Source organism: Enoplosus armatus, chromosome 15 (genome assembly GCF_043641665.1).
Source record: "Enoplosus armatus isolate fEnoArm2 chromosome 15, fEnoArm2.hap1, whole genome shotgun sequence".
Lineage (NCBI taxonomy): Eukaryota > Metazoa > Chordata > Actinopteri > Centrarchiformes > Enoplosidae > Enoplosus > Enoplosus armatus.
Genome location: NC_092194.1, coordinates 17,676,236 through 17,697,706, shown reverse-complemented (window position 1 = coordinate 17,697,706; position 21,471 = coordinate 17,676,236). Strand labels below are relative to the sequence as shown.

At 39.5% G+C, this 21,471-nt stretch overlaps 4 protein-coding genes across 6 annotated transcripts; all 4 read right to left on the bottom strand.

Annotated features, from left to right (window-relative positions):
* Positions 1-78: 78 nt before the first annotated feature.
* LOC139298152 (proton-coupled zinc antiporter SLC30A2-like) lies at positions 79-5,320 on the bottom strand. The gene is made up of 8 exons (XM_070921034.1): positions 5,256-5,320; positions 4,947-5,155; positions 3,824-3,970; positions 2,854-3,007; positions 2,556-2,766; positions 1,402-1,507; positions 1,183-1,317; positions 79-369 (listed from the first exon to the last, which is right to left on the bottom strand). Exons 1-8 carry the CDS (start codon positions 5,318-5,320, stop codon positions 272-274), a joined length of 1,125 nt encoding a protein of 374 aa, XP_070777135.1. The 3' UTR covers positions 79-271.
* A 219-nt stretch (positions 5,321-5,539) lies between these two features.
* dnajc5gb (DnaJ (Hsp40) homolog, subfamily C, member 5 gamma b) lies at positions 5,540-11,520 on the bottom strand. 3 transcript variants are annotated; one of them, XM_070921039.1, is made up of 6 exons: positions 11,380-11,520; positions 10,936-11,065; positions 10,394-10,607; positions 10,066-10,219; positions 8,720-8,797; positions 5,540-7,852 (listed from the first exon to the last, which is right to left on the bottom strand). In XM_070921039.1, the coding sequence occupies exons 2-6, from the start codon at positions 11,046-11,048 to the stop codon at positions 7,794-7,796; spliced, it is 618 nt and encodes a 205-aa protein (XP_070777140.1). In that variant the 5' UTR covers positions 11,049-11,065; positions 11,380-11,520; the 3' UTR covers positions 5,540-7,793. The 3 variants fall into 3 exon arrangements, with proteins under 3 accessions (XP_070777140.1, XP_070777143.1, XP_070777142.1); XM_070921042.1 differs by having other exon boundaries at positions 8,741-8,797; XM_070921041.1 differs by having other exon boundaries at positions 8,720-8,794.
* Positions 11,521-12,282: 762 nt separating this feature from the next.
* tp53i3 (tumor protein p53 inducible protein 3) lies at positions 12,283-14,791 on the bottom strand. The gene is made up of 5 exons (XM_070920739.1): positions 14,639-14,791; positions 14,174-14,441; positions 13,408-13,620; positions 12,718-12,914; positions 12,283-12,525 (listed from the first exon to the last, which is right to left on the bottom strand). Exons 1-5 carry the CDS (start codon positions 14,777-14,779, stop codon positions 12,328-12,330), a joined length of 1,017 nt encoding a protein of 338 aa, XP_070776840.1. The 5' UTR covers positions 14,780-14,791; the 3' UTR covers positions 12,283-12,327.
* A 3,152-nt stretch (positions 14,792-17,943) lies between these two features.
* Positions 17,944-21,429, bottom strand: cenpo (centromere protein O). Its single transcript, XM_070921004.1, has 6 exons — positions 21,408-21,429; positions 21,053-21,216; positions 20,437-20,587; positions 19,962-20,233; positions 18,735-18,894; positions 17,944-18,088 (listed from the first exon to the last, which is right to left on the bottom strand). Exons 1-6 carry the CDS (start codon positions 21,427-21,429, stop codon positions 17,979-17,981), a joined length of 879 nt encoding a protein of 292 aa, XP_070777105.1. The 3' UTR covers positions 17,944-17,978.
* Positions 21,430-21,471: the final 42 nt, after the last annotated feature.

Sequence of the window (21,471 nt, the reverse complement as noted above, 5' to 3'; positions counted from 1 at the left end):
GACCACTGTAACAGCATGAATAAATATTTTATCCGATTTTGAATATATACAGAAGCTGTCCTCTCAGTCACCTGTAGATAAAATGCAGAGAGGCTGGACGCATGTACAACACCTGAGTGAGGATTACTAAGCGGTGTATAGAAGCAAGCTGGCAGTTGCAGACATTGACGTAAACACAAACTCCTGAAATTTAAATAAGGTTCAGTTGTCCCATTAGCTGGTCAGACGGGGCCAGCAGGAGCCTCTTACAGTCCTGGTGCCGTCGTCCTTTTTAACGCTCCACTTGGATTGTGATGCTGGAGAAACCAAACTCAGAGCGCAGGAGCTTTGTTGCCTTCATGAGGACGATCTGTGTGTCTGCGTCTTCTTCTGGGGACACAAATACAGGCAATATTATTATTATTAATCTGGTTTACAGTAATCTTAGACATGTAGCATCAGTACTGCAGCTTCAACACCATCCTCTCGCTACATTTACTCAATGCAGACTTGTATTATTTTTAGCCACAGCTGGATGGCGACTTTGACTTTTCTTGATATAAAAAAAAAGCTGATTTTTATTTTGGCTTTCTTTATTTTATCCTCAGCACGAGCAACAGTGTGTGATGTTACTTGCAGAAACCTGTGAAACTTCCATGCAATGATTGGTACATTATTATTTTCACTGTTTAGAATCTATATTGGTCTTCAACAGGACTCTGGTCTCTGTTTTTACTTGAATATGATCCTGATTTGTGTTTAATTGGATCTGATTTCAATTAAACAAGGGCTGTGTTCAATACAACACAGATGAAATGAGTACATTTTGTTTATTTAACGTTTATTTAACCAGGCAAGTCCCATTGAGGTTGGACCTCTGGAAACCTCTTTTGCAAGAGGTCAAGTCGCAGATAAAAGAACGGATATAACAATACTAAAAACAGTTAACAATGCTTAAATAAGGCTACAGTCAGAGAGTAACTGCTGGGGCTCCTGGAGGGGAAAAGACATTTATCAGTTTAAATACCTTATGCAGAACATCCCCCCCATCTCTGTCTGTATGTTAGCAGACATTTCTAGTGATAAATGAGGTGGATGTGGTGCTCAGCAGCATATGAATTTGTCTATTAGATGCTGCTGAGCACCACATCCTCCACCCCCAGGCTGCGTGTGGTAGATTAGCAGTATTGATTTTGCTGCTACCTGCGGCAACATGGACAGAAAGTAAATACTGAGTCATGTTGAGTCTCCACATGTGCAAACTGTGAACAGCCACAACTCCTCTCACAGACAGCAGCAGCTCTCTCACAGCATCGAAGTTCACGTCCTGAGGAGTCCCTGCAGAAGACAGAGGCGACCAGCTCAGTGCCAGTAACACACAAACTGTAGTCATTAAAACGATGCACAGGACAGTGTGCTCACCCTCCATCAGTATTCTGAAAACATCCTTTGTGACTGGAAGAGTTGTTCCAAGAACAAGAACCGAGAACAGGAACGTGCAAATCGGATCTGCTGCTTTGTATTCAGGCTGTGAGGAAAACAGAAATATGATTCAAAACAAATATTAAACCACAGAAAAGAGTCTCAAGGTTTACTGGAGTCTGCACTGACTCCTCTTACTGATACTGTACGCTGATAGTGTACGTTTGTGACTCACTTATATTCCCAGTTTCAGGACATTAGAGGCCTTTACAGAATATTTAATATCTTTTTCTTCCCAAATTGTCTTCTTATAACTACGTGTTCTTCTATATTTTTTCTTCTTTCATGGCATTCTTCAACAAATGCCATTAATAGACCAAAACGGCCATCGTGTTAGTCCGTCTCTCAATACTGTACTTTCTGACTTCTGTAAGCCCATTGGTTCCTACTGAAGATGTAAATATTTAAAAACAGCTCACTTATATATAGTTTCTAGCAAACGTCAATCAAACAGTAGTAAATACCCCATTTGTTGGGGACTATTTTCAGCTGCGGATTAATACACATTTGGTGTTCACAGTTGATTGGTGATGTGTTTTTAATAGTTTTTGGGTAACAATGGTGTGTTTTTCAGCTGTGAATCAAAACCTTTTATTCAATATATTAGTTAATTCTTGACCTTGGAAACAGTATGACAAAAAAAGAGATGTAAGATGCAGTTGAAAGCTCTGGAAAAAGTTGGCTAAGTGAGCCTTGAGTTCAGTTTTCATTAACCGCTGGCTCCAGGGATGGCATTGTCGGCCATTTGACCTGCGTGAAGTATTTATTAGATGAAATGTTGGACAGACATTTGTGGTGCCCAGAGGAAGAAACTTACTGACTTTTCCTCTAGCGCCACCATCAGGTCAAAATGTCCTTTTGTCCAATACTTTCACTTGTGACCCGCAAAACTAATGACATTCCCATCAGCTTCAGCTGCACTTTGCAGCATGCTAACACCCTAAACAGACATTATACTTGCTAAACATGAGCATGTTAGCATTCAGCTAAAAGCACTGCTAACATGGGTATAGACTCTGTTGTTTTTTGGTCAAATTGTTTTTGGTTCAGTTGCTTAGCTGAGTTTTTGACCCCTTTAGCGTTTTGACACTAACCCAGAAGTGGATGATGGTGGCAGCCAGCAGGACTCCAACACTTTGCACCAGGTCTCCCACCACGTGGATGAAAGCCGCCTTCACGCTGGCGTTGCCGTGGCCGTGATGGTGGCCGTGCCCCTGACGCCGTTCGTCCCTCTGCAGCCGGCCGGCGGGAAGGCCGTGACTGTGGCCGTGTGAGGCACCAGACTGATGGAGGATCAGCACCATCCTAAATATAACAAAGTCAAAACTATCTTTAGAAGAGCGTCTGATCACTGCTGAAAAATAATCCTGACGGTGAGCTCATCACACTCACAGGACGTTGACCCCCACAGCACCACCCGAGGTGATGAGCATGATCTGACTGTCGATGTCGTAGTCTCCATCAGAGATCCTCTGAACGGCTGATATGACCAACACGGCCGTCACCGCCCAGATGGACACAACTGACAGCAACATGCCCAGAATCTCTGTTTAACACAACAACAGTCATACAAGAGACACACAACATTTACACATTATTTAAGTCATTTATATAAGGTAATACTACAAATACTGATGAACTCTATTCATAATACAACTGTCTAAAAGCAGACTTTGTCGTCTTGTTGATTGGAAAGAAAACCAGGGCAAAATAATCACATACAAATACACACATTCATAATAAGTGTATAAAATGTAAGTACAACAACTCAATTAACACACATTATATATTTATAGTAATATATAAGTTTTAGGAAGCAGTTTTTGAGATGGCACTAAGTGCTCCTGACTTGGACTGAAGATAGATCTTTCAGTTTCTGTTACATGTAGAGATTTTCTACCACTCGTGTTTGTAAACATGTAGCCAGAACCAGGTGATTAGCTTAACTTCGCATAAAGACTGGGAACAGCTAGTCTGGTTCTGTCTATAGTTCAAAAACACACCTACGAGAACCTTTAGAGCTCCCCAATTAACATGTTGTATCTCCTTTGTTTAATCCATACAGGAACAGAAATGTAAAAACTGCAATTTGTGGTGCAGCCATTTCTTTATCTGCCCGCCATGAAGTCACTGCATCCGCCTGTTTTTTCACTAACAAATAGTTTGAGCACATAACCCCCCCCCCCGCTCCCCACCCCCGAAACCCACAAATTGTAGACTTTAAACAAACAAGATATAACATGTTAATTAGTAAAGCTAGCTTTATGCTACGCTAATCGCCCCCTTGCTCTGGCTCCATACTCGGGGACGGTAGCCAGAGATCATGAGTCCAAAGGAAGCAGCAGAGTCATTTTGACCTCACCTGCTCGATGCCACCCAAAGGTCATGGTGTGTGTCGGAGGCCTGGACGAGATCCACAGAGAGAAGATGCTGATCACGATGCTGCCAAAGTCCGTCAGAAGATGCGCTGCGTCGGTCATGATGGCCAGACTGCCAGCAGCGTATCCACCTACGGAGAGGAAAAGGGTACGAGTGTGTGACAGGACTGGAAAGTCCTGAAAAACTCTCAGACAAGTTACTTTTAATAATCCTGTGACCTCAAGGCAAGTCTGTATTCAAACAATGATAAAGTGTCAACATTTTAACTCTAGATATTAATCTATTTCATTTAAGCTTTACTTTCAGCGGTATATAAGAAGGCGCACTGTGTATGTGCTGTACATTTATGCTTTTGGATCCTATCACAAAGATTTATCACTAACAGTCAGTTTATGTTGCTGGCTGCCAATGTTTTGGGATATTTTAATGTCGTTTAGTTGTTCTTTAGATTGGTCTTTTTGTGGTTTTTAAGACAAGGCTTTTAGGTTGCTTCAAGATGCCACTCAGGTTGTTTCTAGGATGCAATCTTTAATCAATGATTTAACTGCGATTGATTCTGATTTTGGGGGCATATTGTATCTTATCTGCCTATTGCTGCGAGGATACTTATGAAAAAAAGGAGATTTCTAATCTTCATGAGGCTTTCCTGATTAATTAAAGATCCAATAAAAAGATAAAACACATTTTTCTCACTAATTGTGGTTGATTCTGTAATTTCATTTGAAAATTAAAACCCACCTGCAGCTGACTGTCAGCGGTGGAAGAAGTAAACAAGTCTTTTAGCACAGTATGAAAATACTGTTACAAGTTAAAGTCCTGCATTCAAAATGCAAAAGTTACTTTAAGAATGAAAAGTTAAAGCAGTGTTTTTATTTTATTGGATTACTATTAATGATCCATCATCGCGATATATGTGGTCAGATCTATTTTTTGGTAGTCGCATCTATAGAAGGGATCATATCTTATAAGTTGATCATATGTCAAGTCAATTTTATTTATATAGCCCAATATCATCAATCACAACTTGCCTCAGGGGGCTTTACTATCTGTGCTAGCTGTACTAACTGACAGACAAAATTAAGGATAATTCAGCTCCGTCATCTCACCGATGACCTCTCCGCTCATGAAGACGAGGCTGACAGCGCCGGCGATGAAAAGCTTCCTTCTGGCCGAACGTCTGGCGTCACTTTCAGCCGCAGACGTCGCGTCCGTCTCCTGGCAGAGCCGCTCAGGCTGCCACAGGCCGTCCACACTGGAGGCATCTTCACTGAACTCTGATGCAGAGTCGGAGTAATGTTCCTCTGGAGAACTCGCCCTGAGAGAGGAGGTGGTCAAATATGTGTACCAGTGAATTAAAACCCATCTGTGCCGACATTGAGGGTATAATGAGAGGATAACAATAATTTAAAAAATACCATCTCAGAGGCTCCAAATGAGTCTCATTCAGGTGTTGTTTCTCTGAATCCGTTGATAACTCCATATCCTGAGCTCGCTTCAGGGACTGCCTTTGAGTTTAACTAGTGTTAAAGTGAATCTCGCCACCTGCTCTATTACGTGTTATCTGACAGGGGTGGAGCACAACAGGAGCCAATGGCAGGTTACTGAGCTCAGAGGTGCTGGTCACTAACAGCAAACTGTAAAAATGACCAGACAACTTTATGACATTTACAGGATCACCAAAGTTTATTTGATCAGACAAACAAATTAAAAGTTACAGAAACAAACATTTTGGAAACATGTAAAAGTTGAAAGAATGGAAAAATACCCGGGAATGTTGACATGATAAAACAAAATATACAAGTTTTCTTTTTGATCTTTGATTAAACAATTCAAACCTGAAGAAGAAGAAAAAGAAGAACCCACTAAAAATGTATTTAGGCACTTTTGTGAAGCAAATACATTTCTGGGATTGTTTAAACTTTACATAAATACACTGTCGGACTGTCTGTGAAGGTCACCCAAGAAAAACAGATCAAATGCTAAAAATGATGCACATATACGGTTAGATTTGTACAAAAGCACAAACCCAACATTCCTCCACCAGCCAGAAATAAAAAAAATATTATGTAAACACAATGAAAGATGACATAATTTAAAAAGGCGTTATCTTAATATACACTCAATTTGTCATAAAACCTCCAATCAAAAATATATCTCTGAATTTACATAAAAACATGATTCCTGTATTGAGCATAATACTGCGATACATACATGCAACATATCATCATCTCACACACCACAGAGGGATCACTGTCTTTAAAAGAGGGCCTTGACACATCTGGATCATCTGGCTCGCATTACCAGATCAAACAGGGAAACTGGAACATTTGGCAAATAAGTTGTCCCGTTGATTTTAGTATCAGGTTGAAGGCATTTAATAAAATATCAGACGATTTGTGAGAGCTTTATAAGTACCTAATAAATGACGCACCCCCCCCCCCCTTGTGTTTTTTCTTGAGGTCACCTTATGTGCAGGTACAGCGAACAGTACCACGAGTCTCTTAAAGAAATAGTTCCATATATTGGTAAAAACACTTATTCGCTTTCTTTATGAGAGTTAAATGAGAAAATTGATGCCCCTCCCATGTCTGTGTGTTATGTTAACATGGAGCTGGAGCCAGCTTAGCTTAGCATAAAGACTGGAAATGGTAACCGTAAAACAGCAAATAGTTGGTTTTACACTTCTGTTTTTGTATGGATTAAACAAACGAGATATAACCATCCGTGCACCACATCTCCAACGTGACGACAAGAGTCCAGAAAGTTAGCATTAGAGGACAATTTTTGAACCAGGCTGCTTCCAGTCTTTATGCTAAGCTAGGCTAATCACCTCCCGGGTCCAGCTCCATACCCGTCATGTCACATCGGAGTTATTTGTAACCACCAGTTTCCAACTTGTACATACCGTCAAAGTCAAAACAAGTCAAAATGACAAAACTCCGGATTCATATCCAATTTGGTGCCTAATAACAGAACATCTAAAAAGTATGGACCCGTCATGTCGCCAAAGTCTTCTGTTCAAGGTGATTAAACTCAACTTTATGAATATGTTGCTGTATTGTAAAGCCACAGTATTTCTAACACAGCCACCTCTGCAATCATACAATTAAGAGTCAAAAGTCGAATGTGGTCAACGTGATAATCTCATCTAATTTTCAGAAACAAAGTGGAAAAAGAGTTTCTCCTAAAATGTTGAATTATTCCTGTTATGCCATCATTACTATTCATTCTTTTTGGGCTATTTACAGGCTGTCAGCCAAATACAGCAGACACAGTTGACACCCAAACATTAAAAATAGAGTTTAGTTGGTTTAGTCACAATATACTTTACATTTGTGGAATATGAACGGAAATCTACATCACTTCATTAAGGCCTTTATTTTGTTTCTACAATAAGTATCTATGTGCAGCATGACTGAACACCTCATAAGTCTCTTGGCATCTATTAATCTTTATGTTGCATTAAAAAAAAGAAAAAAAAAGAAAACATTTCTGACCCAATAGCCAAAACGTTCTCAGACCAGCTTCAGGATTTTAAACGTGAACTTGAGATATTAAAGTGCACGTGAAAAAAATTGTTCCAGAGCTTTGATCTGCGTGGCTTTGTCATTTGTCACTGCAGTCCAGATGCTAACTAAAATTCAAAACAAAAAAGTTGAAAAAATAAATATGAGATTGGATCAAAGACAAACCTGTTGGCAGTTAAAAAAAAAAAAAGAAACTATGGCACAATCAAATCGCTGCTTGATTCATTTAAACAAAAAAGCCTCTGAGATGAAAACGTTTTCTGTCTCGGAGAAAACGACCACATTCAAACTCATTATTTACACTCATCATCAGCCACTTGATCAATGATCAACACAGCCGCTGATGAAGACGTGGTTGTATCACACAGTCCAGACTCTGAAGGACTCCACTCACTCATTTGACAGCTGACTGTCCGGCTGGGTGGATCAGGGCCCCGAGGTGCCGTTGGTCACATGAGGCTGAATCACAATCGGTGCATTCTCACCTGGAGGCACGAAAAAACAGGTTTTTAATGACAGATACAGTTTTTAGACTTTTACTTATGTCTCAGCAAAACAGCTGTTTGTTTTAAATGGAGAAAAGAGAAGAAAATCTGTATTTTAAAGCTGGAGTGCTGAACTTTAGTCTCCAGAGCCATGTAGAGAGAGAGCTGCATCAACTCCATTCTCTAGCTAATAACCAGAAATGTCGCTCTGTATTTACCACAGATGTATTATATTTACACATTATAATGACAGACGTTCATTTATATGTAAAAGTCCAGCACTCCAGCTTTAATCTCAATGGAGAAGATCTTTGTAAAGTGGTGTTAAGAACCAGGTCATACTGGGACAAGTTCATAGAAATATTCCTCAAATGCAGCACATTAGTTTATAGATTATACAGCACTGAGGGGCAGGGGAATGGAGTAAATGCTAAAACACAACAACAGCTTGAGACGGAATAAGCAGCACAAAAAGCCTTAAATCAATATCAGTTACAACTTTTTTGTTTTTAGTAGCTTCCACAAAGTGCAGCAACTCAAGATTAGTGGTTCTCAAACTTCTCGATGTGAACCTTTAACAGGATTAAAAGGCGGGTTTATTTTTTCCTTATCTGGATAAATTCTGTGTCATTCACTCCTCTGAAATTATCTCCCAGATTGTTGATTTTCACATCCTGCAGCACTTGTAGGAAGGTATAAATACAATTAAGTAATATGTTAGTACATGATGTGGCAGACACAAAGTCCTCGCCCGGGGCCAGCGGTGTTAGAAGCTGCCAAGACACAAACTCCTCCGTGGTGAAACACCACTTCAAGTTAAGTCAAGCAGCACAAAGCAGCAGTCAGCTGACAACAGGTGAACTTTACCTGAAGAGGCGACAACTTTACCTGGCGTGTCAGTGGCAGCACTAGGGCTCGGCTGAATAATTATTACATGGTCTCCTGCTGTGAAACAAAATGTAACACTGAGCAAACCCACGCTTCTTCCTCAGAATAAGGAATAGTTCGACATTTTGGGAAATATGCTTGTTCACTTTCTTTCTGAGAATTAGAGAAGAAGATCAACACCATTCTCAACATTTTGGGAAATATTAAAACATACACTAATCACGAAGATGAAGCCAGTGGATGGTTAGCTTAGCTTAGCATAAAGACTAGAAACAGGGGGAAACAGCTATCCTGGCTGTGTTCGAAGGTAACAAGATCCACCAACCAGCACCTCTATAGTTCACTAATTAATCTCAAAAATGAAATGTAAAAACAACAATTTGTGGTTTCATGAGGGGCTATGTGCCGGACTATTTACTGACCAGGAGCAGTGACTTTCTGAAGTCTCAGCTGGTTGCTTGGCAACTGTTATCTTTTGACAGAGCCAGGCCAGTTTTTTTCCCCCAGTTCCAGTCTTTATGCTAAGCTAACTTTATATTTAGCGTACACCTAATCTAACTCTTCAGCAAAAAATCAAATAAGGGTATTTCCCAAAATGTTGAACGATTCCTTTAATCTCCATCAGACTTAATTGTTCACTATAAAGCTCTCTGACCAAACACCAACCCTGAAAATAAGTTTTCATTCAGAAATGTAGCAACTTAAAATTTGTCCCTAAAGTGTCACTGTTGCATGTCCATCTTCATTCACTTTCCAGCAAAGTGTTATTTCCATCACTAATCACACTAGACATTTGATTCAGTCAAAACGGCACTACAAAAGAACTTGCGTCCATATTTTACTGCCCCAAAAAGCACTTCCTAATTTAGACACTGGATGCATCCAATTTACAATAATGAAATTTTCCTGTCATGTGACAACTCATCTTTCCACAGAAAGAACAGATCAAAATGTTTTAGTACAACACAAACTGATGACGCTTCTATCCCATTTTCCTTTTTATCCCAACTGTTTTTTCCAGTTATTTGGGTCCAACAATGCTGAATGCTGTCTTCTGAAGCTTCACAGTATTCACAATAAACACTATTAGAAGAATATTTTTAATGAATGATCATGTCATTGCGATGTTGTTTTAGTTTTGAATCAGATTGTTCTGAATTATGTATATATTAAACCAACTGGGAGAAAAAAAAAAGCTAAATCTGATGCAACAGACGTCAGCTAGAAAATGTGAGATTCCAGTTGTTTTTTTGTTTTTTTTTATGTGAGCAGCAGGAAGATATCCTTTTTTCTGTACAAGCTGAAGTGAATGCAAAGTCCCTCACCTGCATCCTGTTCTCTGATCTCTTCTTCTAGGTCCTCAGGGTCCATATAGGCAAAATCTTCCTCGTGTTCTGCTGATTTGCACTTCCCACAGCAGAAACAGCAGCAGCAGAAACAGCAGCAGCAGGTGAAAATACTGCAGCACACCACAAGGGTCTGAACACAAAGGAAAGGGAATGGATATCAGCACACATTATACATCGGTCTTTCTTTTATTTGCCCCTTTCTCTTACTACCGTTTATTGTCTTGCACCAAAATACCAAGTAAATTTCCTTGTATGTGAAAACTTGGCAAAAAAACTGATTCTGACTTTTCCCATCCCCTCTCACCTTGAACCAGCACTTGGACATGAGGACGTAGTATTTGACGCTCTCGTCCCCAAACTGGTCGGACACGTAGAGCCCCATAGATCCATACTCGTTGTAGATCTTCCGTTTGTTCTCGTCACTGAGGATGGAGTTGGCGTTGTTGATCACCTTGAATTTCTCAGCAGCTTCTGGGTTGTCTGGGTTCTTATCTGGGTGATGCCTCAACGCCAGTTTCCTGCAAACACGTGAGAGATAGTTTGGAATATGCAGTTGTCTTGGAAAATATTCCACTGGGTGTTAAAGGACTGCTGTCCTCCACAACTAAAGATCTTACCAACTTACCAAAGAGTTTTACATCCGGAATTCAGTTCAATTTTTAAGTACAAAAACTAACAATAATGTATATAGCTACAATCAGTAAACATGCTCCAATATTATATCAGTATAATACTGCATGAACTGTAAAGCAACTGCAGCCTTATGTAACCCAGATGTTCGTTTCTTGTGTATGGCCTCAAGCAACCAAACGTGTACCTGTAATAAATTGTTTTTCCTGAACACACCTGTATGCCTTTTTTATTTCCTCTGGAGACGCTCCTTTCTCCAGGCCTAGGACTTTGTACAAGCTGTCCCCTGCTGTTGACATCTTACGCTGAGGTCTGTTTGGGTCCTCCATGTTTCAGGATTTGGCGGCTGTGACATAAAAACCACAAACACTTCCTATCACTTCCTGACAGAGGACAAACACATGAGTAACTTTAAAGGCTCGTAAGATCGGTGAGGATGTAAATAAACCACAACAAACGAGAAGCAAATCACGCTTAAAGTCCAGACAGTCCGTATTACTAATCGCATAAAAAGAAAACACACACAAGGACTTTTGTTTAACACAAATATTTGTGTTCACGTTAAATCCTGCGGGTTAAAGTCACGACAAACTGCTAACGGACTTAGCTAACTTTAGCAGTGCAGCTAGAGGGGGAAGTTGTACGTTAAATCTTACGTACTGGATAAATAAATATCGTCGTTTTTGGTCGAATCATAGAGTCCCAAGTGTGTCCGTCGATTGTCTTAAAGTCTGTTCCATGAAGAGACGCTGGTTTCCTCTGTTTAGACTTCTCTCCTCATGAGCCGGAGAAAAACTTAAGGGAAGCCGCAGCACTGACGCAGGAAGTTAGAAACCGGAAGGAGCCCTATTACGTCATTGGTCGGTTTGCGCGCACAGCTGCGTTTCAAATACGCAGGATGCATAGTTGTGTGTAAATACTTATATAAAGGAGGAGGTTTATGTGTACCGGATGTTATATATTTAAGTAATTACTTATTGCTAATACTAATAATGTAATAATAATACCAATAAAGGGTGGAAGAAGTATTAAAATGGTCTACTTAAGTAAAAGTAGTAACACTGCAGTGTAAACATGCTCCATTACAGTAAACATACATTCAAAGTAAAAGTACAGAAGTATTACCAGTTAAATGTACTTAAAGTATCAAAAATAAAAGTACTTGTTGTGCCAAATGGCCCCTTTCATGGTGGCGTTTACACGCTGTGGTCACTTCATTAGGAACATAATCTAATGCAATCCAATACAATGTTTCTGCTATAAACTCTACTTCCATGATGCCTATAATGATTTTGTTGACACTGTCATAGTAGAAACAATCAGAACAAGCTTAAAAACAAGAATTGGAAAAACACATTGGCTATGAAGAAAAATTCAAAGATAAATGTGTGTAATATAAGTTTTAAAATGCTAAAGTGTATCAGTATCAGAAGAAATGGCATTGTACAAAAATCATCTTCAGGCTTTTGGTGGATAAAGAATAAAAAATTGAAATCATGATCATTTGTTTATGACAAACAGTTTTCAAATAACACTGTTGTAAGATTGATATAAATCAAATGTACTTCAGAGCGATTACATTTCTGTTAATATTACTGCAGCTGTTCATCACTGAGTTTCCTGATACTGTGGAATAACATTAATGATAATCTTCCCCATGTTCTTGCTGGCCTCCATGTGCCTATGAGCTTCTGCAATGTCCTCCAGGTTGAATGTGCTGTCAATCACTGGCCTCAGGGAGGCTGGCCGGTCTGAGAAATACGGCAACACTCTGAGTGAGAAAGTTTTCACCAGGTCTGCTTTGTACTGTGAAGGGAAAATGCAAAGCAAATACAGGTTCAGTTACAGACAATAAAAAAACAAGAGATGTGTAGACTAACATGCAAATTGTCTCATTGTGGAAAACAGAGTGAACAGAGTAAGGCGGCACTGTTGTTGACATGAGTCAGCACGTTCACATGCAGAGATGAAGAAACACAGTTTGGTTTGAAGTCTCACCTGAAGGCTGCGAGAGCGGAGCAGGCTGCTGAGCAGGTGACCTCGCTTGGAGAGCAGTTTGCCCAGCAGATCTCCCTCCACTGCACTGCCTCCCATGGTGCCGTACAGCACCCACCTGCCGTCGGTGGCTAAGGAGCTCACATTTTGCTCCCAGTTATGCCCTCCGATGCAGTCAAGGATGATGTTTGCTCCCTTGCCTGTGAAATTACAGTTATTAGTCATACAATAAAATTGTGCAAGACTCAGATATTTAATCTGCAGTTCGTCTGAGCAGGTCACACTTTCTTTGGTCGTCTTTACTTTAATTTGCATCAGTGATATATCCATATGCTACATTCTTTATTTAAAACACAATCAAGATTTCTGTATACATTTAAGTATTTAGAGCTCTGTTGTCCAAAAACTATTAAAAATACGTCAATGAGCCACACTGTTGCACTGGGTGATTTAAAGCTCTAGTGTTTTACATTAACAAAGGTTTGGAACAAATAGAGGAACTACGCAGTGATGAGCATTGGTTGCTACTACGGCTGCACAGAAGAAGAAAATTCAATGAAAAGTCTTTATATAACACGAACATATTGTTTGATAGATCACTGCAATTAGAACAATGCAAAAAAATTACAGCAATTACTTATTAGCCCCGTCCCCTGCGGCACAGTGAACTGTCTACACAGCTACATAATTCACCTCCTGTAAAGTCATGAACTCCCTGCGCGAAGCTCTCCTCTTTGTAGTTAAACCCAGCTGCTGCTCCCAGATTCTCCGCCATCTTCAGTTTTTCTGGGCTCCCTGCAGTAACGACGGGCACGGCACCAAACAGACGAACCAGCTGAACAGCAGCTGTTCCAACTCCGCTGGCTCCAGCATGAGCCAGCACCACCTCACCCTCCTTCACCTGAGCTGTGGCAGAGAAGACAGATGGCAACAAGACAAGTGCAGAATTATACATGGGCCCTCTTGTTAATTATAGGGTTGTATAAAATGAAGAGGAAAGTAATAGAAAATAATACTTAACCATCTTCACGTTTATTTGACTGGATAAACTATTTGAAATATTTTTTGCATTAGTTTTAACTTGTTTATAGCACTACAGTTTCCGTATTTTTCCAGGAATGTCGACTTAAGTATTAAACGTTTAATAATGTAATTGTAAGGGGTTTAATAAGATATATTATTATTGCTATTATCTCTTTTATTTTTATACCCATTATCAAAACAAAAATATAAAGTACTTCATGCAACACCAATAAGATAAAAAGAATAGAAAAAGAAAAGCACAAACAGAGATGCTGCCACCAAGACAAAAAAGTATTTAGATTATAATGATGAGATGAAACGTTTTGTCACGGGGCCAGCTAATTTAAATGAAATGTTCTGTTTCCCTCTCAATGATATTCCCGTGCAGGAAGATGAATATTATATATATTATAAATAACAAACATGGTTATTGTACCTATGAAAACCAGCAGCTGAAAAGCAGTGAGCCAGGCCTCCGGGATCGCAGCAGCCTGGCCAAGTGAGAGATTAGGGGGAATGGGCATAAGAAGCTCCTCAGGTACAGCCACATATTCTGCATATCCTCCTCCACAGAGCAAAGCCATGACCCTGTCACCTGGCTTCCAGCCTCTTTTCATCCCTGAGCCCAGAGTATCCACAGTACCCGCCACCTCCAGGCCTATGATGTCACTCTCACCTGGGGGAGGTGGGTACCGTCCTCGCCTCTATGGAAAATAGAAAAATAAGTACACAAGGATTGCAGTATATAAACTGAGATTGGACCTCTTTACTTAATTATCTAAGCACAATAATGTTGACAGGTCACATTAAGTGAAAAATAAACACATTTAGCAGGACAATAGAAGATAAGTATAGCAAGGAGATTGTAGTGTACTTAGAAAGAACGTATATTGTATTAGACCTGCAGTAAGTCCGCCCTGTTGAGAGCAGTTGCATGAACTTTAATTAGGACTTCCCCATCTTTAGGCTGAGGTCTTGGGACAGTTCGCAGCAGCAAATTCTCTGGTCCTCCTGGTACGTCAACACACACTGCCCGCATCATCTTGGCAAAGTTAGAGCAACGCTTGTTCCAGGCCCATAAGAGGAAGAAAAATATGTTTAAAGATTTAAAACAAATGTCTGTCTTGGTAGCCTAAAGCTGGTTGTCAACTAAATCAGGAAACATAACAACAATTTAACCTACAGCCACTTTTTCAAGCTTTTACTTTTGCTGTTATAAACACTCACTGTGTGGTGGGTGTTTCCCAGTAAAAACCTTCCAGCGAACGGGATGTGATGCATTTGACAGTCCCAGCAGTGGCAACTGTGATTTGATGGGGAAAAAAAAGAAAAACTTGGTAGGAATTACTGTATCAACAGCAACATCAGCCATACTTGAATAGATAGAGAGCGCTGGTTCTTGAATAAATCAATTATCATCATTTATAACAATATAGCATAATAATAAACTAAGTGATCACCAGGAAATGGAGGGATGGATTGAAAAATGGTCCAAAATTCATCTGTTTGTGATCTTCATACAGTGTTTATTCTCCATCAATAATATCTACTGTAAATATGATCATTTCTAAGTTTCTACATCTGTTTATAGACCACATAAACATTACAAAAAATGAAAACATGACTTTAGAGTCTTTTTATTTGTCTCAACAAGAAGAACAAAAAAAATTACAAAAAAATGTTTGGCGTCAAACTGGTGTCATCATATGAAACAGACCTCAGAGTCTTGCCTATGTCGCTACAGTTAGCGAGGGGCCAGAGTTCAGCTGAAGCAAACTGTGAAATCCAAGCAGACACATGCAAACTAATGTTGAGCAGAAAAGGCTGTTTTTTCATATACAGTATGTGTCACCGGCTGTGTCTCTGTCCCTCCTCTCCAGACACATTTCTTATTCCTGAGGCCCCCTCATTGCCATTTTCCATCCATCCACCAGATGCCCTCAGACTTCTTTTCCCCATCACCTGAATGCCTCACCCACCTACTCACCTGGTCCCATTTCAGCCCATAATCAGCCCGGCAGAAACATGTAAATGGGGACGAGTTAACGGGCCGTTTGGCCTTCTGTAGCCTTATGGAGCAGAGCTAAAAACATGTAGCTAGCTAGCTAGGCTGTGTGGAGAACACGGTTGTGAGGAATAACAAAACTATTTAGGAGAAGAAGCAGAAGAAAAAAAGGAAGAAGACAGCAGAGGGCAAAGTAAAATAGAGAAGATGAAGCTGTTGAAATGGTAAAGTAGTTCAGTGCTGATATAACAGAGGGTCAGTGAAGTTCCACGGTTACGTTATACAGTAATGACCCGTTACGCAAAGCGCCTGCGCCGTAAAAGGTTCACAGGGTTTAGTTTAAGTACGTTAAAAAAAATAGTAAAATACAACAAATTAATTAAACTGTATTACAGGTTGGATTAGAAGACGAAAATACACATTAAAGTGTAGGATAGCTGCTAATTTGATAGTGAATCGATCTGTTCATCTCTAAATTGTGTTCAAGCATTAAATAAATACTTACCAGCCAAAGATGTCAACAGTTTATCAACTCTGAGATGACCGTATGAGTTTTTGGGAAGTTTAGTTGTGCCATCATCCAGACTGGACTTCAGTTTGGCGCGGGAGGGATCAAAACACCAGAGGGGCAGGCTTTCTATCATATGACATGGCACATTAAAGGGATACTGCACAGTAGCCTTTAACATTTCAATAAATCATATTTTTGTCCTTACTTTAAAGCTTGATGTTGATGTTGTTTAGGGCCAATAATATCCTTAAATGTGACTTTTCTGACAAGAAAAAGTAAAATTAAGGGATTTATCTTGCAACTAACGATAATAAACATTAACATCAGCAAATAGTACAAAATGGTCATTAGCAGCAATGGAAAGTAACATTTACTCAAGTACAAGTACCTCAAAATTGTACTTAAGTTTAATATTTCCATTTTTTGCTACTTTATACTATAGTACTTTTTACTCCACTACATTTATTTGATAACTCTAGTAAAGACATGACCACCCCTGCTGTAGAAAATGATTGATGTATTACAAATAATAATAAAATATATTAAAAATATTCCAGCACTATCAGCACAACCTAAAATATAACTTAGATTCCAAACAGTGATACATCATGTGAGAAAGTAGTAAAAACACATGCTCAAAGTACTTTGCACAAAGTGAGTCATTGTTATTTATTGATTGTATAACCTGCAAGAGGCCCTGACTGCCGTCCTAAGGCATCTTGAAATTTAATCTCTGAGGAATGTGACAGTACACAATGACCAACAGCACACTTGGAGTTAGCAACAATCCCATCCACTGTACTTCAAATATAATAGGATATTATATTACATATGCTGAGACAGCCATAGCAGCAAACACACCTGTTTAACACAGCGCTCTGGGGGACGTTGCACACAAATCAGGTAGGAAAATGACATCCTTAGCTTTAATTTAAAAGTGACTAAATTAGGGAACGAAATTGACTCAAGGTCACGTATCTCTCCCTCTAGCCTTTCTATATAATGGATCAAAGTTTCAGAAGAGCTGGTTTGCTGCAGAGGGATCTGAGAGTGTTGAACCAAAAGGAGGACAGGGATCTCCAGCATAAACTAAACATGTTGGACAAACAGTACAGGTACACTCGCAAAATGCTTCAACAAAGAAGAGACTCACTGATAAATGAAGAGAGAAGAGTTGTGATGGTTAAAGTCTGCGAGCCTAAAGCTACAGTCAACATCGCCATGAAAGAAATCGGAGAACACAATAACACAGAGACGCACCTCAGAGATATTCAAACCTCTGATGGCAGGAGATTGTGTTCAAGCAAATCCCAGCATCATGACAAAGGATCTGAACTGGTGGAGCAGAGTCGGTCGATATCAGCACCACCACCGTCGGTCAAACCCACCAGTTCAGTCAGACGCAGAGGCAACATCCAGTCCAGGATGTCTCTCATGGAAATGAAAAACATCGCAACTATTGACTCGATATCAGAAAGAGAGCTGGCCAGGCAACAGCAGAAAGCCAGAGAGGAAATGGAGCGGCTGAGACAGTTTCAGAGGGAAACTTTACACAAGAGGGTGGCGGCATTTATAGAAAAGCTCAAGGACAAAAGCAACATGCAAATACTTGTGGAACCCCCATAGAGGAACTCAAAGGTTTACTCTCTTTACTTTACTGCAACATCAAGAAAAAAAGTTATTATAAACAATAAGAATGTACATGTTTCATTATTTCTGAATAAGTTACACAATATTCCCCATCTTCCTCATGGTTAGCAAAGCTTTGTGCACAGGAGTTTCTGTGAGTAGGCTGCAGTTTTTCTTCCACTCTGGAGAATCACAAAGCTCCGTGTCTGCAAAAAAGCAAACATTACATGGAAATTTAAGTTCATATTACCGATTCATATTTCCATATTTGTTAGAAGGAAGCAACTCTACATTTGAATATGTAAACATCAATATTTCCTGTACAGACGTTGACAACATCCCTGTCTGATTTATTATTGGAAAAACTGTTCCTCTTTCATCCCAAATGCTGATGTGTAATTTAGGGCTGCAGTAATTATTTTCCTATGCGTGATAACAGTCCCGCACGCTGTTGATCCCTTGAACTTTATTAATGACGTTTCACACCTCAGACCTTCCGTGAACTCATTTTACTACAAACAAAGTGATCAACAGTGTGTGGGAAGTTTTGGCTTCTTTCATTTTTATATATATATATATATATATATATATATATATATATATATATATATAATAAGCAGAAAACTCTAATAAATTATGAAAATTGTTGCTGCTTAATTTTCTGTCAATTGACTAATATTAGGTGCTACTGAGACACACAGAAGCTTACATGAAGACACTGTTTAGATTAGAGAATGTTTTGTTCTACCCTCCATCATCGTGTCTACAGGTCAAAGCTTTTGCGGCATTCTGGATTATATTGGAACAGACACGTGGTACAGGTATCTGTTAAGAGTTGGGAAACTTTCATACCTTCACATTCGAAGTGGACTCGTGTGGGAAGAGATCTGGTGTGGTCAGTGTAGTCCAGCGTGCAGAGAACTGCAGTCTTGTCTCTCGGCACAGTGAACACCATCACCAGTATTGAACACAAAACATTGCTCTCCATCACTTCCACAGATTTATGGAGCTCCTGTACACAAACACAAGATCAGTGTGTTATCCTATGACATGCACGCTCTCCTCCTCCTGCTCTCATTATAGTTCCTCTTCTTATGAAAGATAATCAAAGCCTTGAATATGATGTAAAGAACGATTTCACAAAAGTATATTATCTGAGAGGGTTTGATTGGTTTGAGATATTGGTGTTTCACAGATATATATGTGTCATAAACTTGTTTGTTGTCAGAGTTGCAAAAAGAAATTGCAGCAAATGTTTTGTAGGCGGCTTTTCATGTATATAAATCTTAGTAAATTTGTTTAGACTTCCTATATTTATAGTTAATAACATTTCAAGTTATTTTATTAATTGATTTTGAATTGTGCTGTTTCAGTGTACTGTATGGCAGCAACTATTATATTTATTTTTGATTGATCTGTTGATTATTTTCTCAGTTCATCTTTTGATCTATAAAATGTCGGACGACGGTACAAAATGCTCATCACAATTTCCCAAGTTGCCATATCTAAATGACTTGTGTTGATAATCAGTTCACTATCATAGATGACAAAACCATCAAATATCAACAGATAGAACCAGTGTTGTTTGTGCTTAAGAAATGATAAGTCGATTATTAAAATGGTTGACAATGAATTCTGTGGACTAACTGACCTCTAATGCACTGTTATATTTACTCGTAACTTAATAAAGTGTACTGTTCAACAGTTAATTATTGTATGTCCTGCCTCTGTATATTATCTTTGTCACAACTTTGTAATAAACAAATCTGAGGGATCTTAGCCAACAATGATTGTAACAATATTTGCATATGTGCTGACATATTAATATGTGATGGTTTTTTATTGACAATGGTATCAGCACCAAAATCCACGATGGGTTAGGCCCCTTTTGTTATTGTAGTTATAATATTGTTGTCAATTTAGGCCTGTGCAGAAACTCACTCAGTTTAACCGTTTTACATCCGAAGGTGACGTCACAGCAGCCACTTTCACAACTACTGACAAACTCACTTAGACTTTTTGTGAGATATTATTTAACACACACACACACACACACGAAACAAAAGCAAAGTCTGGCACCTTCACAAGCTTCAACTGCTGCTTGCGACCGACAAAGGCGTTGAGATGCTGGCTGAGGGTGTCCAGAAACGTCCTCACGTCTGTGTGCATGTCGCTCTGTTTAGCCAGGCTGTTCAAGGGAATGAACGGGGGAATGTTATGACGACTGATCCTCAGCGTTGGCTTCAGGTCCATCTCCAGGTTGTAGGTTTCTAAGTAGACACCCTGGTAGGCCGTCGCCAGAGACACGCACACTCCTTTACCTTGACGAGTCTTTATGGCGTTATAACCACCTGATGACGGTGAACAAAACAGAGAGTGCGAGAAGGAGGATTAGAACGTATTGATAAATCCTGAGATATACAAGAGGCACATATATATATATATATATATATATACACATATATAAAATTAGATGCCATTATTAATGAACTTCTCCCTGTCAAATATATAATAAATATAAATATAAGTAAATAAAACAACTTGTAGTGAGTACCAATGATGTGGTGAGCATGCAGGAGGTCTTTTAGTTGTGTATGTCTGGCCATCAGCCACAGAAGTTGTGATTTCTCAGAGACTTCATCCATTTCCTCCTCTTCTTCGTGTGTACACTGTTTGTCCATAGATGCCCTCAGTTTTTGGAGATTCTGTGGCAGCACGATATAACCAGCACCAAAAAATTAGCCAACAAGAAAAAACAGGAAGTGCATTTTAAAAAAAGTTAGTAATACACAGGGTGACTTTATTGCTGTTCTGTGAGAATCTCTAAAAAGTCAACTTTTCATGAGCTCAGAGAAACAGCCTGTTTTCAGCTTTGTGATGATGCATTTTCCAGCTAATCCAAGGGGGTATAAACTAGTTTATAGTTTATTTACCATAAGGAGGAATAAGTAACACATAATCCTTCTGTTTATCAGAAAAATTACAAATAAAAGTACCTCAAATTTGTACTTGAGTAAATGTACTTAGTTTCATTCCACCACTGGTGAAGATGAAGGTAGAGCTGTTGTGTTAGTTGCATTAGTTTTATTTAGGTGTACCTAATATACTGACAGCTGAGTGTATGTCATGTAAACGGTATAAACTCCGCACACTAGATCAAGTTCTTCCACCTTGTGTGTGTCTATCTCTGCCTTCAGCTGGTCCCTCTGGATCTTCAGCGCTTCAACTTTAGCCTCCAGCTCCTTCGCACGACTCTGCTGCTGCTGCTGCTGCTGGGGTTTAGTTTTACGGCTTCTTGCCTGAACTTCCAGCAGATTCAGGTGACTCAAAACACCTGCGGGTGACAGAACATCCTATTAACTGTCAAACGACAGAGATTAAAGTTGTGAATATTCGGCTCATTAACTGCCTTGACTGTGTTTGCTTCAGCTAGCAGAAGCTAACGGAGCATCACAACAAACTACTTTACAAGCTAGCTAGCTAGCTAGCAGTTCCGGTAAGCTAGCTGCCAACGCTCGGAGTTACCTCTAGTAGACGCTCCCTCCATGTTTCGCAAGTATTTTTCTTTATTTTGTGTTAAATAATGTCG

Coding starts and splice junctions, on each gene's coding strand:
- cenpo (XM_070921004.1), bottom strand. CDS start 21,429: ATGGAGGGAGCGTCTACTAGAG. Junction 20,588..21,052: donor CAGAGATAGACACACACAAG/GTGGAAGAACTT, acceptor GTGCTGCCACAG/AATCTCCAAAAACTGAGGGC. Junction 18,895..19,961: donor AGCAGTTGAAGCTTGTGAAG/GTGCCAGACTTT, acceptor GTTTGTGTACAG/GAGCTCCATAAATCTGTGGA.
- dnajc5gb (XM_070921039.1), bottom strand. CDS start 11,048: ATGGAGGACCCAAACAGACCTCAGCGTAAGATGTCAACAGCAGGGGAC. Junction 10,608..10,935: donor GAAATAAAAAAGGCATACAG/GTGTGTTCAGGA, acceptor ACGTGTTTGCAG/GAAACTGGCGTTGAGGCATC. Junction 10,220..10,393: donor TGTCCAAGTGCTGGTTCAAG/GTGAGAGGGGAT, acceptor CTTTGTGTTCAG/ACCCTTGTGGTGTGCTGCAG.
- LOC139298152 (XM_070921034.1), bottom strand. CDS start 5,320: ATGGAGTTATCAACGGATTCAGAGAAACAACACCTGAATGAGACTCAT. Junction 3,008..3,823: donor CTTTGGGTGGCATCGAGCAG/GTGAGGTCAAAA, acceptor TGTGTTAAACAG/AGATTCTGGGCATGTTGCTG. Junction 1,318..1,401: donor TTTCAGAATACTGATGGAGG/GTGAGCACACTG, acceptor TGTCTTCTGCAG/GGACTCCTCAGGACGTGAAC.
- tp53i3 (XM_070920739.1), bottom strand. CDS start 14,779: ATGATGCGGGCAGTGTGTGTTGACGTACCAGGAGGACCAGAGAATTTG. Junction 14,442..14,638: donor ACAGGGCGGACTTACTGCAG/GTCTAATACAAT, acceptor TATTTTCCATAG/AGGCGAGGACGGTACCCACC. Junction 12,915..13,407: donor AGTTCATGACTTTACAGGAG/GTGAATTATGTA, acceptor GTAATTTCACAG/GCAAGGGAGCAAACATCATC.